At 47.9% G+C, this 18,444-nt stretch overlaps 1 protein-coding gene across 1 annotated transcript; it reads right to left on the bottom strand.

The window, feature by feature from the left end:
• Window positions 1–121: 121 nt before the first annotated feature.
• ASL (argininosuccinate lyase) lies at window positions 122–15,628 on the bottom strand. The gene is made up of 16 exons (XM_015413647.1): window positions 15,561–15,628; window positions 12,743–12,937; window positions 11,500–11,583; window positions 10,580–10,636; window positions 7,468–7,565; window positions 6,711–6,788; window positions 6,344–6,421; window positions 5,387–5,439; window positions 4,791–4,853; window positions 4,512–4,626; window positions 3,791–3,875; window positions 3,053–3,112; window positions 2,228–2,311; window positions 1,857–1,937; window positions 1,222–1,328; window positions 122–321 (listed from the first exon to the last, which is right to left on the bottom strand). Exons 1-16 carry the CDS (start codon window positions 15,570–15,572, stop codon window positions 177–179), a joined length of 1,395 nt encoding a protein of 464 aa, XP_015269133.1. The 5' UTR covers window positions 15,573–15,628; the 3' UTR covers window positions 122–176.
• Between the last annotated feature and the right edge of the window lie 2,816 nt (window positions 15,629–18,444).

Here is an 18,444-nt window from a genome sequence, read left to right as displayed (position 1 = left end):
CGCTCCCGTCTCTTACTCGGAGGGCAAACATATCCAGGAAAAAAAACCACACAACAAGATTTGCTTTTCTTTTCCTCAGTGAAATCCAATACACCACTGTATTTATTAGTAACTCGGGCTTAAACGCGACAAGCAGAAACCCGCAGCACTGGGATAGCTTCCCCACACGCAAAACTTTATTCCTTCTGTCTCTTGAGCATCTCCTTCACTTGCTCGATCTGGGTGGTCACGCTGCTCTTGGCCGTGCCTCCGGGGGAGGTGTATTGCTCCACGCTGTGTTGGTGGTTGAAGACCTGGGAGATGTCGCTTCCCATCATGGGGCTGGAGGAGAGAACGGGACCAAGGGGAAAAAAGAGGGGAAAAATCAGGGAAAGGTGCACATACAGAGAACTCTAAAAAAAACTAATTAAAAAAAGAAAAAAAATCAAAGCAAGTGATTGACGTCCATCTGTTGGTCACATTTTTTGGGTGACCAAGAAATAGAATGTGGGCCATGATGACTATAGACTGAGGCTCTCATTTATAATAAGAAAGTTGGAACTTTGGCTATAGTGGGATGGGGAGACATTAGGGAAGGTCACTGTCCTATAGGATTCCTCCAACTGCCTCCTCCACACCCCTTCCAGAACGATGGCAATGTTCCTTTTAAATATAATACTCAGTACTTTTGGGTAGTTTCCTTGGCTGTTAAATGGGTGCCAATTTTATACTGGAACACCACCCCACCCCCAATTCTGCAAAACAGGATTTTTATTTATATCATCTATGTTTTAATTGCATTGTTTTTCTAATTTTTTGAGAACCACCCTTGTTGCTTTATATGTATTTATACTGTTTTTACTGCATTGTTCTAAAATTTTTATAATCTGCCTTGAGACTCAAAGACGGACTATAAATAAAAGCTCTGCCCTTCATCACAGGGCTCAAAGATGTACCCCTGGCACCGAGTCTCCATTCCTGACACTGGACCGGACCCAAACTTGCTTAGCAGCTGTATCATGTGCCATCCAACTGTGCCCCAAATCCCAGGGCCTTTCTCAGAAGGCAGCTGTTAGGGCAGTTGAGACGGCATAAGCAGTGTTGAAAATTTGAGTAATTATAATCCCCAAAGCCACAGGGGCTAGAAACTTGGTTTCTGGTTTTTAAATTCAAGCAAAATTTCTCAGGGATGCTGTTAAGGAGTCCAGGAAAACTAGACAAATTTAGAAGTGCAATACATACGTGATGCTCTTGAAGTCCTCAGTGGATAGATGATTAAGGGTCACTCCCTTGCTCTCGGCTAAGTGGACTGCTTTTCCGACGGCCATGTGGGCTTGTCTAAATGGCATCTGAAATTAGAAGGACGCAGAATGAGAAGTGGTGGAGGGGACCGAGGAAATCACTCTGTCTCACCCCTGCCCTCAGCCCATCAGGGGATCCTCAATGCAATTTTTATGCTGGAAGAAACTATCAAATGTTTGAATCGATTGCCCTTTCCAGGAACTACAAGTCCCAGGATTCCTTCTTTGTGAACTCCACACTCAAGTTTAGATTCATACTACAGGTGAACGGCTGTGCCACATGGAACTGTCTTATCTGGTGTCAGAACAGTATGGTCTTGGCTGCAGCTCTCTAAGCTAAAGAAGGCTATCTGAGATCCTTTGCCTGGAGATGCTGCCAGAGATCAAATCTGGAAGCTTCTGTGTGCAAAGCAAGTGTTTTGCCACTGAGCCGCAACCCTTTCCCATAATTAGTACATTTAGTGAAGCAGGGTGCAAGCAGCAGATAAACAGGAATGCAGAAGAAAGTGGCCACCTTAGGGTGCTCCACCAGCACTTCTAACTCCCTTCCCTCCTGCCTAGTCTTTGGATACTCACCCCTTTGCGGACCAGGTAGTTGGCAAGGTCCGTAGCAAGCATGTCAGAGCTGAGGGCCCTCTCCATAGCATCCTTGTTGATCTGGAAGAGGATTCAGTTAGTCTTGTGAGCATCAACGGAGACGAGCAGAGGCCATGAGAGAAGGACAACAGAACGGCCCATTTGGGGCAGCCCTCCCCCTCCATCCTGAGCCACACACACAAAGTTAGACTTTTGTTTTTTAGCACAGCGGGTTTTAAAAGCCAAAGGGTTCGCTGAACCCGTTGCCAGCCTTGTGCTCCCAAAGCAGGCCCTTCGGCACCTGGGGGAAACATGCAGGATTCAGACAGATGTTGCCTCTCGCACTGGGACAGCCCCTCTGGAATGCTCACCTGGAGAGTGGAGATCACGCCGGTGGTCACCTGGAGCACAGCATTCAGGGTGTCGATGACATCGATCACAGCTTCCTTATCTTCCTGTTGGTCGAGAGATAAAAAATAACAATAGAGTTACAAGAGAAGTTTCCGGATCCCATCTAAGGCAGCCTTCAGCTCTCAACAGTCGCTAGCCAGATGCTTCTGAGAAGGCCTCCGCTAGGGTGCTAAGGGGATGATTACCCCACGTTTGTGCCCCTCTGAATCAGGAGGTTCCATTTAGCCACCCACAGACCTCTCCTCAATGCATCTGTGTGTGTTAACAGGAGGGCTCCGATGGACATGATACTTGCTCAAAGACACTCAGCCAAATTGGAAAGGTTGGAATGCAAACCCTAGTCTACCCCGCCCCCAAGATACTTCTATGCCACCTAGTACAGACAAGCTGCTGTGGCAGGATTGTCCATCCCGACATCTTGAGGGCAGTGTGTCATAGAGACAGAAATCTGGTTCACCAGCTAAGAGGCTTCTACAGAAACCTGCTGTTGCCATTTGCCGGGTCAAAGCCTCCCAGCTCCTCCCCCAATCAAACCCCACGCCAAGCGGCAGATTCAAAGCCTCCTGAGCGAAGTACTCCTGTGGCCTGGAGTTCCCGACACCCATCATGCCCCTCTTGTGGCAAAGTTCCACAGATCTCCAGTGTCCTCCTTTCTTGGCCCAAGCCTACCTGGACAGCCCCCGGCTAGCTGAACATGCCAGGAGGCAGCCATTTTGCCCAGGGTTTATAACTGGGACTTGGCTCAAGACTAGAAGACACCCCTCCATCCCCCCCAGTATTTTTACCTGCAAGTCCTTGTTGTAAGCACTGGGAAGTCCTTTCAGAACCATGAAGAGTCCAGTAGTCTGCAAGGGAAGGGTTGAAAGCAGGTGAGGAGCCAAATACCCAACACAGAGAGAGAGGAACACATTCAAGGGAACTGACTCTTCAAGGGTCGTGGTCCCCCGTCCCTTCACATGGTGGTGGAAAGTCACAGTTGACTTATAGCAATCCCGCGCAGTTTTCAAGGTAGGAGACCACTGCCTGCCTCCATGCCGTGACCCTGGTATTCCTCGGAGGTCTCTCATCCAAGCACTCATCAGGGCCAGCCCTGCTTGGCTTCCGAGATCTGACGAGAGCAAGCCTACGTTATCCAGGTCAGAGCATCCCTACACATAACTGACCCACTGAGGCTTGCCCAAGACTCCTGTTGTGGCCTCGTCTTCGTCTCCTGCTTGCTCTCTTCTCCCCCCTCCCCCCACCTTGCCTCTTAAAACACCTGTTACCAGCCATTTCAGAACCAGCCAGTCCCTGGTTCTCTCCCATTACGCCTCTAGCCTCCTCCTGGAAACGGGAGGGGCTGTGGCTCAGTGGTAAAGGTGCCCGCTTCACACATGGAAGGTCCCAGGTTCAAGCCCTGGCATCTCTAGTTAAAAGGACCGGGCAAGAGGTGCTGTGGAAGATCTCTGCCTGAGAGCCGGGAGAGCCGTCGCCAGTCTGAGTGGACAACACGGATAAGGGTCTGATTTGGTATAAGCACTCACCCTTCCAAACACGCGGCCGGCCTTGCTGCGGATCAGTTCGAGGCTGTCCGGGTTCTTCTTCTGGGGCATCAGGCTGCTTCCGGTGCTTTTAAAATCAAAGCAAGCCCCATTAGGGCTCCTCCCTGCCCAGATTGCCAGTTCCGAAGGGCATGGAAAATGGCTGCCGCTGCAGAGACATTCTGCCATACCAAGCGCTTGCCCTGCCCACAGTTTGTGCCCCAGCATCCTCCACTTTGTCGCAAAGGATTCTGGGATTCACCTCTTGGATCACCTGCTGTTTGATACCCTCCTCTTGGTGCTTATTCCAGGAGTCCCCAACCTTTCTGAGCCCGCGGGCCCCTTTGGAATTCTGACCCAGTGTGGTGGGTGCAGCTATAAAATGCTGGGTGTTCCGGAACATTAGCCAATAATGTTCTAACTTTGTAACTTCAAGGACACCCCCCGCAGTGTATACTTGCCATGGGACCCCCAAGCATTGCAGGGGATTCGGGAGCATGTTCCATGGCAACATAGTGAGCCCAGGAAGAGCACAGAGAGTGTGCCCAGTGCAACCCTGCAAAGGTGCACTGAATGTGATGATCGGAAGTGGGTGGATTAACTGTCCTCCAGGGAAACTCATCTGCTGATACTGACCTCTTGGAGGAGCCCCAAATACATTTCCAAGGAAATCCCTGCAACAGGCACACCAAGCAACAGAACCAGATCGCAAGAGACGAATTACCAGTAAGAATCCGAGAGGGTGATGAATCCGAACTCTTTAGTGTTATATATGATCAAATCTTCTGACAAACGGCTCAGATGGATCATGATCAGGGAAGCAGTAGACAAAAACTCCACTGGGAAGAAGAAGGGGAAAAATTAAGGGGGGGGGGGTCTGTCTTCTTCTTTTTTTGCACCCTCAGTTTTCAATGACCAGAGGGGACATCTGAGTGCTCAGCAAACACTCCTGCCATCCGCCTCCAAAATCTGCCTTAAGGGAACTCTGGAACAATGCACCTACCCACAAAGTCCCGGTCGCTAACGGCATCCATGCTGTTGATGCTGATCGAAGAGAAGTCCAGTTCTGAGAATACAAAACAGAAAACAAACACGTGAAGAACATGTAAGCAATTGCATCTGGACGGGGAAAGGCAAGAGAGAGAGAAGACAGAGCCCTCCATCAGGTTGCTTTTCAGTTGCTTCCAGATGAATGCTGAAGGAGGCAGGGTGACCAAGGGCCATAGGACTGGCAGATATAGTCCACACCCTCAGGCAGAGAAAGATCTATTCCAGTCACCTACACTGTCAGACCACAGGTGTTTCAAGGCCAGTACTGGCTACTGCAACTGGCAGTGGCTCTCTCAAGTCTGAGATAGAGGTCTTTCCCATCTCCTTCTCCCTGATCCTTTGAACTGGCAATGCCAGGGATTGAACCTGAGACCTTCCGCATGCTAAGCAGATGCTCTTCCGCTGAGCCATACCAGAGACCTTCCATGGACCCTCCCCTATCAAGGAGGCACAAGCAACAGTCTAAATCGAGACCCTGCTTCTGTTCTGGCAACCTGCTCATTCCCTCCTTCACCTCCCAGATTGGGGTTTCTGAAGCCTGGAGCTTACCTTTACGGAGAAATTCACGGTCAAGGTTCAGGGGGTTACCTGCCAAAGCACCACTGCAATAAAGACAAATGGATATGTTAAGATTCCTTCCTGCAAAAAAGAACCGTTGCGCGTTCTAACTCTCTTCGATCTATCAGTTTGTCTAGTACTTTTTAGCCCATTCTTCTTCCAAGGAGCTCAGGGCAGTGTACAGGAATCTCATTACTCTATTTTGTCCTCACAACAATCTTGTGAGGTAGGTTAGGCCCAGCATGTTTCCATGGCAGTGTGGGGATCTGAAGCCAGGTCTTCCAGTTCCGAGTCTCACAATCTAACCTCTACACTACACTGGCATAAAAAGGGGTTTCTTTCTTTGGGTAGAAAAGTTAATTAGGATTCCCTGACAGGAGGCTGCTAAAATCTTTTGCTGCTGCTCGAGCCAGCTTCGTTTGTCATGTCTGGAGGAAGGTCCCAGAACCCTTTGCAAAGCTGCAAGAGAATCCGGGGCCACACCTTTCAAATAACCAGAACATTGGCTAAAGGGAAGCAAATTGCTAGTTATGTATTATAAATGAGACCTATGAAAATGTGCAGATTTTGCTCCTTTGTACTACCTTCTCTATAGCCATTCCTTGTTCACACTCACATACACAGCCCCTCCTTCATACAACACTTCCTCACATACCACTGCAACAATGCTGCCTTCTCCTGCCCCACCAACAGCACCTTCCGTCTGTGGGTCTAGTGTGTTACCAGGTTTGGTCTCCCTGTTCTACATTTGAGCATCTGGAATGTTCATGAACATTCCATAACACCTCAGTTGAGGAGCCAATGGCTTACAGCTGCTCGTTTCAATCAACTAAACCCAAAGTTCTTACTCTGAAAAGCTAAGAAAGTTTCTAAGACTCCCTGGATGCAACAAATAGTGGTTTTTGTCCCAGCTGGTCATGCAATGCCTTCCCCTACACCCATCTTTACCTTCCCAGTGGCAGGACGTTGATCCTTCTCTTCACCTCCATCAGGCGCTCAGAATCCCTGGTCAAAGCGACTGCATGGCTGTCAGGAATCAAGAAAGTATGAAAAATAACCTGAACATCTAAGAGGGAGAAGAGACCCCGGACATCCCAGATACTATAACTCTTGGTTCTGGAGCAATCTCTTTAATCCCAGAAGCATAGGAAACTGACTCAATTTATTTAGTAGTGCAGGAATTCTGCATATGCCCAGAGACAGCCTTGCCTTTAAGATGGCAGGCTGCTACAGGTGAGTTTGTATTGTTGGGAAATGCAGACCGACTCGGAGCTTTGAGAAACGGAAGGAGGGACTAGGGTAGAGGACTGGTTACCTGACTAAGAAATGGCTCCATCTGATTGGCTGAGCCCTTTGCATGTGAGTGTAGCCAGGAAAGATCACATCGATTTCACTGCAGTGGAACAAAAGGAGAGTGCCAAAGGTATACATTTACACTGGGTCATAGTTGTTCATCATTTCTACAGCATCCTCAAGGTACACAAGACGTGACAGTTTCATAAGTGAACACAGATGGGTCCCTTCCCGCAAGGAGCTTGCAATCTAAGTGTCAGCTGGGGCAGAGGAGAGAAAGGGCTTAACAGATCTCAGTCTAAAAGCTATTAGTCCTCATAGTTAAATGTAGACGCCGTGTGCTGAAATATATATATATATATATATATCAGACAAACAACAAGTGGAGAATTGTGGCCTCTGTGCCCTGCTTATAAGTTGCCTAATTAGGGCATCTGGCTAGCCATTGTTGGAAGCAGGATGCTGAAACTAGATGGGTCTCTGGTCCAATATTGCAGGGCTGCTCTTACCATTAACCATGATCTGTCAGTAATAGAACCTCCACATGCCATGGAAGGATACCTCTGAATCACAACTGCTGGGGGCAACAGTGGGAAAGTTCCATCGTTGTCCTGCCCTGCTTGTGGCCTTCCCTGCAACATTTAGTGGGCCACTGTGGGAACTTGGGAAGCAGGATACTGCCTCTGAGAACTCAAGCGGTTTAAGAGAATCGGGAGACTGTAGGCCGGTAGCTGGAACAACATGGTGCTCAGGACCAAGAAGAATGGACCCGGACTTACGCAGAGGCACGTTCCAGGAGAGTGCGGATGAGCTGTTGCAGGTGGGTGGACAGCATGGAGATAGAGCTCTTCATCAGCATCCTCAAGTCGGTCACCACCTGCAAGGAGAGCACACAGAGATATAGGACTTGACTGTCTGCAGTTTCCAATGGAAGCCTGCCCCAAGATGTTCACCTGCCAGAGACCTGGCCTTTTTGGCAAACAGATGTTAAGAACAGTTCTTTTTAATCAGTGAAGTCGACCGGTTTCTTAACTCGCCAACAGGGTTAAAAGGGAAAGCTGGGCTCCTTTTCAAAACCGGCATTCAAGGGACAGCTCAGCCAGACAGATAACATCAGTTCTCCCCTCCCTGCAATATGGGACAACCTTCAAGAGCACATTGATCAGTTCCCTGGCCGTGCCACTAGGGGGAAAAATACATTATTTTTATGTTCCCCTCTACAAAATGCCACCCCCCATCCTATTTGCAAGAGTGCAGTGAAACTCTTAACAGTGAAAAGGTGCACAAGCTTGAGATTCTTGAATGCTTTCACTGAGGGTCAGGAAATTCTTTTTTTTTTTTTAAAAAAACATAAATTTATTTTAAACATCTCTTGTCCCAGCTGGCTAAAGGCACATTGTTCCCTCCCCATAAAGGCCAACCACAGGCTCTGGTGCACCCTGTCACATAGCCATCAGTGCACTGGATAAGCATGCCATCATATCCTTTGAAGGCGTCCATGGCTCAGCTCCCTGATTAGCAAGTCCACTAAACCTACCTCACAGGACTGTTGTGAGGACAATGAAAATGGGCTCACCACCCTCGGAGGGGAGATGGGATACACAAAATGAAACTAATACTAACAAACCGGCATCTACCAATTCCAGATTCAAAGCCTGTTGTGGCCAAGTAGAAAACTCCTCAAAAACTTGGCTTTGACAGAAATTTCTACGGGGGGGGGGGAAGGAGGAGGTCCCAGAAGATGTGTGCTCAGGCACCACCATTTCCCTGCATGGATGTCCAGAGGCCTGATGGAAACATCTGACCCTCAAGAAACTCAGCACCATTCTGTCTGCTCGGAGAAACCTCTGCACATGGCAAGAGGTGCCAGAATACACTTTTGATGCAACCCAGTCCTCAAACATTGCTACTCAACATGAACAGAGGGCCCTGAAGAGGGACAGCAGGCGTCTCTATTTGGGCAGGGGTGTGTGTGGAAATTTCCCAGGTCAGTGGGTCTTTTGTCCCCATCTGAGACCATCACCAGTAAGAGCACCGAGGCTCAGACATAGGGCCGATTGCTAAGTTCCATGTATCACGTAGAACAAGAAAGGGAGAGACAAAGAGACAACACTGGGATGTGGATCATCTCTTAGGTCTCAGAATGAAAAAGGAAATCCCTGTTTTCTTACAAATAAAATCTCAGGGGAAACCATTTACCCCCACACCAGGATTAAAATTTCAGAGGGCCACATAAAATTGCTTTGAGAGGGCAGGAGAAGGGTGCCCGACGGCTGGTGAATGCCTTTTGGAGGCTGCACATGACAGGCAAAGTTCAAAAACAGGAAATGAACTATTGGGGTGAGGGGGGGGGGACTTTTCTGCTTCATTTCATGAGGAACACCTCCTAAGAATCATCAGATCCTTCAGGAACCCAGAATCACAGACTGAAGACCCCTTTCTCAAGATGTGCATCATGTGCCCTCAAGCCGCTTCCAACTTTTGGCAACCTTATGAATTAATAGCCTCCAAGACATCCTGGCATTGGTCAAGTCTTGCAAACTGGGGGCCATGTCTTCTCAAGATAAAGGTAAAGGTTCCCTTGCTCAAAAGCCAGTCGAATCTGACTCTAGGGTTGCGGTGCTCATCTCCGTTTCAAAGCCAAAGAGCCAGCGCTGTCCGAAGACATTTCCGTGGTCATGTGGCCGGCATGACTAAACACCAAGGCGCACGGAACGCTGTTACCTTCCCACCGAAGTGGTACCTATTTATCTACTTGCAATTTCTTGCTTTCGAACTGCTAGGTTGGCAGGAGCTGGAACGAGAGATGGGAGCTCATTCCGTCATGCGGCACCCGGGTCTCGAACTTCTCAAGATACCAGGGCCATAAACTTCCATACTGATCTTCTGAACGATAGCAACCATGGACTCTTGTTAGTTCTTCCATTTTGTTACATCTCCCAGAGAAAGAGCTCTGGGGAATGTGAAAGCTTGCACACTGTGACATGTCACTGGGCTGGTCCTAAAAAAACAGTATTACATGGATGGTGCTTTTGGCTTTTTAGTTAGTTCTCCTGCTTAAAGGCTCAAGACTTCGGTAGCTGACTGTGGGGAAGGAATGGGGGGGAAACACATAAGGCGCAACGTGGCACGGATCAGGTACCCCTTCACTGCTGAGTGGCCAGGAGGCAGCCGTCCAAGGTGAGAACAAGCAGGACTTGGTCTCCTGACCTTCAGAGACGCAGACAAGCTCCTTAACCACCAGGCTTGCTTGTCTTTCAACTGTAGTTATACACTGGAGGAGGAAAGAGGGCTCAGGGAATAAGCTGTAGACAGCAACTTTAGAAAAGGGGGTTTGGTTACACGTGGCCCCCAAATAAAAGCACATTTTTAAAAAGGAGAGGCTCACCCAATCAATCCTAGCACAGACTCAATAGCTTACACAGCACAGACCGAATAGCTCACTGTATTCCACAAGCGATGTCGTTGGAAGAAACAAGGGGGGGTGGGGCAGCAAGGCAGAAGAGCTGAAGGGGGGGTCTTATTCAGAATGCCTGTGGACTAGGACATTGGATACTGCATTTGTGGAAGTACACAAGTTTATTCTTTGAGCAAAAGGCCACTGGGGTCTCAGTCAAGGGGCTGCATATCCCCCATGGCAAAAGACCTATAAAGGGTCTCAAAGCCTCAATCCCTAGAGACCCTCCTCCTTCTGGGATTTTCGCCGAGTGCTACCCACCTTCACAGCCTTAAGGACTAGAGCCTTGCTTTTTTTTCAAAAGCAGAATTCCCAGGATGCCACATCTAATTCTGACTACCTTTGCATGGGAAGTGCCAAGTATGAAAGAGCAGGAAAGCAAGCAAAGCAGACGGAGGGCCAAGCAGCTAAAAAGCCATCCACGGTTTCCCTACTTGGTCATTTCTGCTGCGTCCGGTGTGGAGCTTCCCGGCCACATCGCCAATGATCTCCTGAAACAGAAGAATATCCATCCGGGTTAGCGTACTAGTTAGGGTTGCCTTCCTCCAGGCAGGGGCTGAAGATCTCCCACTATTACAACCGACCTCCAGGCAACAGAGATCAGTTCACCTGGAGAAAGCGGCTGCTTTGGAAGGTGGACTCTACGGCATTATACCCCACAGAAGTCCCTCCCCTCCCCAAACCCCGCCCTCCTCAGGCTCCACCCCCAAAATCTCCAGAGATTTCCCAACTTGGAGCTGGCGGCCCTATAAATAGCTGCAAAGGCAGCTGATTTTGGGGACAGTCACATGGCTGCTTTAATTGCCAGGGACAGTCCACTGAAACAATGCCAGCTGGTCAAAGAGGAGGGCGGTCTTTAGTAATTGTCCTCAGCAAGGACTATAATGAGGACTAGATCCTTAATAAGCCTCTCTGGATATTCCAGACTCGAGCTCTTTCAGCCAGTAATTCCGCTGTTGTTCCATGTATATCGACGTTTGAACACATCAGATGGCCTCTCTGGCCCGGTTCGAAGGTTCTTCACTTTTCTCCTCTTTTTGAGTCCCTATACTCCCCCAAGCCAGGAATCCATTCTGTCCTTCACTCCCAAACCAACCTTTGGCTTCTCACTGCAGCTACACTAACCATGGGCATCCCACTACTGACCTCTTCCTTTACCCCACAACAACTGGAGCATCCATGAGCATTCCAGCCCTGACATGGATGGCCCATGCTAGTCTGGTCTCATCAGATCTTATGACCCATGCTAGTCAGATCTCATCAGGTCTGTCAAGCTAAGCAGCACCAGTCCTAGTTGGTTTTGGGTTGGAAGACCACCAAGAAAGTCTAGGGTTGCTATGCAGACAAGCCAAACCTTGAGCCGGCGTTCAATGGTAGTGTGGATATCCTCATCGGTTTTGGAAATCATGAGGGAGCCCTTGGAATACTCTTCCGAAATCTGTGAGAGAAACACAGACACCAGCGGGTTAGCAATTAACGGGCCTCCCCGATGTCTGGCCCAGTTAGAGAGCCATTCATGTGTTTAACAGCAAGAGTCAACTACTTGCACTGATCTCCCTGGCAGAAACCCAGAAAAAAACCTCCATCTGCTTAGCGAGTTAAGGATATCGCAAGCTGGGAAAATTCCCAACACTTAGCCTTTGAATGGTGGTTTCACTGTTCAAAGCACTTTGCGTATATTAATTGCTGCAATCTTTCAAACAATGCCGGAAGGTAGGATTCTTCTATGCAGGTCAGAAACCGAAGCTGGGAACAAGCAGGCTGTATAACTGAGTTTGTGACGGAGGAGAAATTGGAACCAGTGGCCTCCCAGATCACAGCTTATGCTCATCACAGCTCTCACTGGTTTGTTTTTTTAAGCAACAGGAAACCTGAACCATGAATGTATAGCTTCTCTGCCAAGACCTCAACACCTGTGCCACTGTAATTAAGCCAATTCACACAACTACAGCTTAGGGTTGTATATTACCTCTCTTCCATTTTTGGAATGTAGTAAAATAGCCATTTGGGATTCTGCCTTAATGCTCAGATCCCAGATTCCCCTTAACAATAGTTTTGTTCCGTGCCCATTGTCTAACCTAACCAAAGAGGCTGCTCAGATCGAATACAAGTCTGACTCTATGACCCCCAAGCAACACTGAACAATTATCCCCACCACCACCTGTATCATACTTGTAAATGCAAACCCAAGACCATTTTTAGAATCAAGGGGTGAGAGATGAAGGGGTGGTCAATCAACTAAAGCCTAAAATTTACCATTCCCCCTCCCTCCAACCAGACTAATAACAGACATGGAGAAAAGCAGGTGAGATCCAGGCTAGTATATATTTAGAGATGGGATCTTCCACAATGCTGATGGGACTTGAACTTGTTTTGTTTTCAAAGTCACCCTAGCATTAGCACGTTCCCCATGAGGGAGGCCTTTGACTCATTCAAAACTGGATAAGAAAATATGAAAGATGGTCTTTCTAACAGGGGGTAGACGTTGCTGGGCTCCTACCATCCCAAAGTGCTCATACATTTTTTGCAACATCTAACACTTTGCAAGCTAAATCATCAACTTCATTTAAGAAAAGAGTCAAATCATTCACAGCTACCTTCTCTAGGCCACTGATGATCTTGTCCAGTTCAGCCCTGGATAGAATCCCGGCCTTCTCCAAGACCTTGGCATAAGCGATACTTTCACGGATATCAACCTCCGCCAGGCGCTGATCAACCAGGATTGAGGCATTCAGCTTCTCCATGATGGGGTCCAAGCTTCCGACAAGCCTCCCGCCGTACAGTTTATCACCCTGCATAAGAGGAAACATTCCATACAGTTGAACAAGGCAGTCCAAACGCCTCAGACTCCTCTTTCTGTGGCTGCCATTTTGGTATCCTACAGAAACCAGGATGGTTTCAAAATGGCGGCCCATTGAAGGAAACGGAGAACTGTATAATTGTCTGAAGGGTATTTTTTATTGTGAGTGTGCTGGTGACAGAAGCACAGTTCGGACAGCTGAGAAAAATGTAATTAATTTGGGACTCCCATACTGAAGTCTGGACAGATCCATGTCCACAGCTCCAATGGAGCGCCAATTTCTGTATCAACACCCAAACTCAAAAAAACTGGTACTTATTCTGAAGTATTTAGATATTTAAACCCTGCTTTTCTTATTAGTGGAGACCCAAATTGGCTTACAACATTATTCTCCCCTCCTTTATCCTATCCTCACAACTATCACCCTGTGAAGTAGCTTACGCTGAGAGAGACCAACTGGCCGAAGGTGACCCGGTGAGCTTTTACAGTAGAGTGGGACTTTGAACCCAGGTCTCTGGGATCCAAATTGGACATTCAAACCCAAGGGTCCCCAACTTTTTTGAACCTGTGGGCAACTTTAGAATTCTGAAATTGTGTGGCGGGCGCAGCCACAAAATGGCCGTCACAAAAGAGCTGTTGCTGCGGGAGGTGGAACCAGACATAAAATGGCTGCCACAGCTTCCCTTCAGGCAGGCAGTAAAAATCCTTGCGCTAGGGTAGCTGCCGCCAAAGCAACTTTTTTAAAACTCTGCACAGCCAGTCAAATCATCAATGGCCAATTAGAAGCCTTGATGAACAAAAATCCCTCCCTGGCCCCACCCGCCATCTAAAAACACCTCATGAGCACCAGGAAAGGTGTCAGTGGAGATCATGGCATCCATGGGCAATGTGCTGGACCTCTGCTCCAACCATTACCCCACTCATACAACCCCAGACCTGCAACTCACATCCTTTGAATGCTATGGGCTTGCACTGCCAACTGCTTTGGTCCTATCAATTATCAATCTTTGGACCACCGGGTGGGGAGATCGCAAGGGACTCCGTGTTGTACTTTTGCCAGCACATGACCGCGATACGGCAATCCCTCGGCTTTCTCAGAGCAAATATGAAGAGCACATGTGATGCTCTGGCCCTTCCAGAGCAAGTCAAAGGTCGCTGGCCAGGAGATAGCTCTGGCTCAGCCTTGCAAGGCTCCGCAGCAGCTTTAAGGCTGCCTCCCTCTCTGCTGAATAATGCTGAGAGTGCATTTTAATCCGAGAGGCCGCATCGGCTAAGACCATCACCTGTGAGAATGGAACAGGTTTCAAATACAAGGGGAAGGCTAGCTCCATTCTCATCCAGGCTAGGCAATGCTCATAGAGAAATTGCCACGTGACAGATGGGCTAAACACTTGTAAAATACATATATTTATACTCTGTTTTCTGCTGACTGCTAATTTTATTTATTTCCCTCTCCTGTTGATCTGGCCAGATGGCACACCTCTCCAAACCCGTATGCCAGCTTCCAGTCTTCTGCATCCAAAACGCTTTCTCCTCCCTGGAAAATTTGCTATCTTCTTGTCCGACCTATCTTTTTGCGCATTTCCCCAACCTGTGACTTTTGCTTCTCCGTAGCCCATAGCTACCCACACATCTCCTGCTCTCTGCCGGTTTGCCTTCACTGCCCCTTATGCCCAGAAGACCTCACTTGCCCAACTTTTCCTTCAGATCCTCTCTCAGAATTCCAGAAGCCCTTGGTAATCTTCTTTTCCCACTGCAACTAAGCATCCTTAATTACATTTGTACACATTTCTCCCTTGTTACACCAACTTTTCTGTTCTCTCCCCTTTAGATTGTAAATTCTTTGGGGCAGAGACTTGGGGGGGGGCTTTTTTCTGCTCTAAAGTGTCATGGACACTGATGGCATTATCCCGACCATAAAAATGACCAGGTTCAATTCCTCAAGGAGTTTTTTTTTAGAAAGATACAGCTCTAGTAACTAAATAACCTGCACCAAATGTCAGGTAACAAAGGCAATCTGGGATTTTTCTCCCCTTTTTCCCTCGGGGGGGGGGGGGGAAGTCACTTGCTGGATCGGACTAAAAATCCACCCAGCCCAATACACTGTCTCCAACAGTGGACAGCCCGATTCTAGTGGGAGCTCAGATGCAGAGCGTACTGCAAACAGGGCTTTACTGAATTTGATTCTAGCATCCTTTCCTGTCTCCGATGAATGAGCGTAGCTCGTATTAGTCACACAGTTATAACCCCCAACAGGTTGTTGGGGATGTCTGCCTGCTGTCCAAACTTGCCAGCATTCCACATACTACACCCCCTGCCACAGATTAACCCGCACGAGTCCCTTCCCTAGACCATCACTGGGAACCAGCCCCCTCACCCCCAACCACGATCTCTCCCCATCCCTATGCCATCCATTTAATGCAAACCCCTTGGGGGCAAGCAACCAATGGAAAAATTGCCCTCTTCAGCACCAAACTCACCACAACAGGCACCACCTAAGTGTCTGCTAACAACACAACTGAACTGTTCAACTGAAAATTATGAATGGAAAAGAAGTGCAGCCCTGGAGGACTCAAGTCAAAACTGCTACAGGAGGGGGGGGAGCTTCTTCTCACCTCAGATGCCATGTCTGGAGTCTCTTGCCTTCACTTTCCTCTAGAAAGAGACCTTTGCAAAATGCGTGTAGACCTGCAAGGGAGCCAAAGGAAATGGGTTTTCTTTTTCTTTTTGCCAATCAGCCAGTCCCCCACTCCCCATCTCTCTAGATGCCCACACCAACAGACCCAGAAGTTCTCCTGCAGTTTTCTGCCCCTTCCTTCCACCAACAACCAGCCTGCCCCGGCAGAAAGCTCTGGAGGGAAACCTGCCAGGAGAGCGCCACAGCGGGAGGGCGACCTCGGCTCACCTACAGTGCGTCCAGATGACCACCCAGCCGATGTGTGCGGTTCCAGCAGCCCAGGGGGCTCCTTTTCAAGCGCCGGGCTCCAGCAAGCCCCGCCCCCGATGGGCGGGGCTTGCCCCCCCCCCCGGCCCACTTCCCCTTCGTTCTGTTCCCGCCCCGCCCAAACGGGGACCTCCAAATCTGCTTTCTCAATCATTTGAAGTGAATTTATTAAACTCACCCAGAGAGATGGGGAGATCAAAGTTGCTGTGGAATCATATTGAGATTTCGGGTCCTCTTACAAGTTTTAAGAATGTTGCAAATTGTGTGCTGGGAAGCCGGAAGGTGTGTGTGTTTAAAACGTGGGGATACCCTTGCAATAATGGGTTTCTTTGCTTTTTCTCCCCCCCCCGCTTTTCTTTTATTTGCAAGACTGAATCGAAACCAGCAGGGGGCGAATGTGATTTTTAGAGTGAAATGTGTTTGTGAGTATAGTGTTTCTGTTTCATTTTATTTAATATGGATACTCTCATTAAAAAAAATTTTAAATGTGCCACTCTGGCTTTCTCTAATGGACCCAAAGCAGGATTTGAGAATCAAGAAATTTGCTTTATAGGTATGAATGAATTTATTATTACAGCGCATAGCCAGCAATATAAAACCATACCTACAAATATTTACCATATAAATAAATTACAATGTCAACAATATCCAGATGGTAAATCCATTAAGATAAGACAAGGTTAAATAAAAGTAGAATTGTAAAAGTACATTGTAACGTTGGACAAAATTTAGTCTTAAAAAGGGTAAAATAACGAGAGTGAAAGAATTAATAAGATTAAAATCAAACAGCCCTAACCCAAATGGCTGCCTGAACGCTGATGAGCTTTTACAACCAAAACGCAGAATTTCGCTATCTGTATGATCAGAATTAGAAAATAGGTTGGCAGGTTTCTCAGTGATGATTTCCCAAGAGGAAGGCCCATGGGTGTATAAAATTATCCTTGGAGTGGAAGTGGTGGATAGACAGCACTTTTTTTTCTCACTCTGCTCCTATAATACTAAATCTTGGTTGGGGGAACCTTGTGTAGTTAATGGGCAGTTGATTAAGCACAGACCAAAACTAGAGCATCTGCTTGGCATGCGGAAGGTTCCAAGGTCCCTGGCACCTCCAGTTAACAGGATCAGGTAGTAGGTGATGTGAAAGACCTCAGCCGAGGCCTTGGAGAGCCACTGCCAGTCTGATTAGACAATACTGACCTTGATGGACCAGGGGTCCGATTCAATATAAGGCAGCTTCACATGTTCATGAGGTCACACTTTTGATTCTAGCATCCCACCTACCCCTCTGACACATCTTCACTTAAACCGTTCATTTATTATAATAATAATAATAATAATAATAATAATAATAATACTTTCCATTTATTAATCACTTTCCCCAGTGGGCTCAAAGCGATGTACAGTTACTCAATATAGACAAGGGACTAACAATGTTTGTAGGGGACAGGGAAGACAACATATATTCATTCTTAATTGCACGGGCCTTCACTGCCCGGTATAGACATCTTCTGGCTTGGTTTAGTTACACAGTTCCCAGTTATGGAACTCGCTGATGCAGGATCTCTGCTAAGATGGTTTTAAGAGGTGATTCTTTATTAATACCTGACTTTCTCTCCGATGGGAACCCATGGCCGCTTACCACACTGTTCTCTTCCCCTCCACTTTACCCTCACAACAACCTTGTAAGGTAGGTTAGATTGAGAGAGAGAGAGTGACTGGGCCCAAGGTCACCCACGAGCTTCCATGGCAGAGTGCGGATTCAGACCTGTGTTTCCCAGATCTTAGTCCTGCATCTAACCACTACAGTACACTGGATCTTTCCACACGCACCTGTTAGATAAATTAATGGAGGTTAGGTCCACCAGTGGCTATTAAACAAGATGGGGAAATTAAACTTGCAGATCCAGGTGGGGCAGCCATGTTGGCCTGAAGCAGCAGAACAAGGTTAGAGTCCAGCGGCACCTTTAAGACCAACAAAGTTTTATTCAAGGTATGAGCTTTTGTGTGCACGCACCTCATACCTTGAATACAATTTTGTTGGTCTTAAAGGGGCCACTGGACTCATTCCCTGCTGAGAGGCAGTGCCCCTCTGGCAGGAGAGACCTATTGCTCTCCTGGCCTGATCACAAGCTTCCTGGAGACACCTGGCTGACCACCGGGCAAATAAACGGGATGATGACTTAGGTCATGCGTCCCTAACATAGTGTCCGCCAACACCTTTCCTGGTGCCTGCCACGTGCCTTTAGAAAGTGGACGTGAGAGCCTCTGCCTGAAATGCTGCAGAGTTACTATTAGAGGTATACATAACCTCACTCCCTGCCGTTTTGTGGTTGGCTCTGCCTCCTGCAGCAGCCATTTTCTGGTTGTGTCCGTCACCCTGTGTCAGAATTCCATGGGTGCTCAAAAAGGCTGGAAACATGTGACTTAGATGGACCATTCGCCTGATCCAGCAGGACTCTTCTGATGCTTCTTTGTGACCTTCAAATTTCCCATGTCAATATAGCCCTCCAGTTATTTAGGAAATTAACAGCATTATCATTATGATCAGATATTGC

Source organism: Gekko japonicus, unplaced genomic scaffold (genome assembly GCF_001447785.1).
Source record: "Gekko japonicus isolate JY-2015 unplaced genomic scaffold, Gekko_japonicus_V1.1 scaffold452, whole genome shotgun sequence".
Taxonomy (NCBI): domain Eukaryota; kingdom Metazoa; phylum Chordata; class Lepidosauria; order Squamata; family Gekkonidae; genus Gekko; species Gekko japonicus.
Note: the sequence above shows the minus strand (reverse complement) of the source record. Positions and strands in the feature narration are given on the sequence as shown.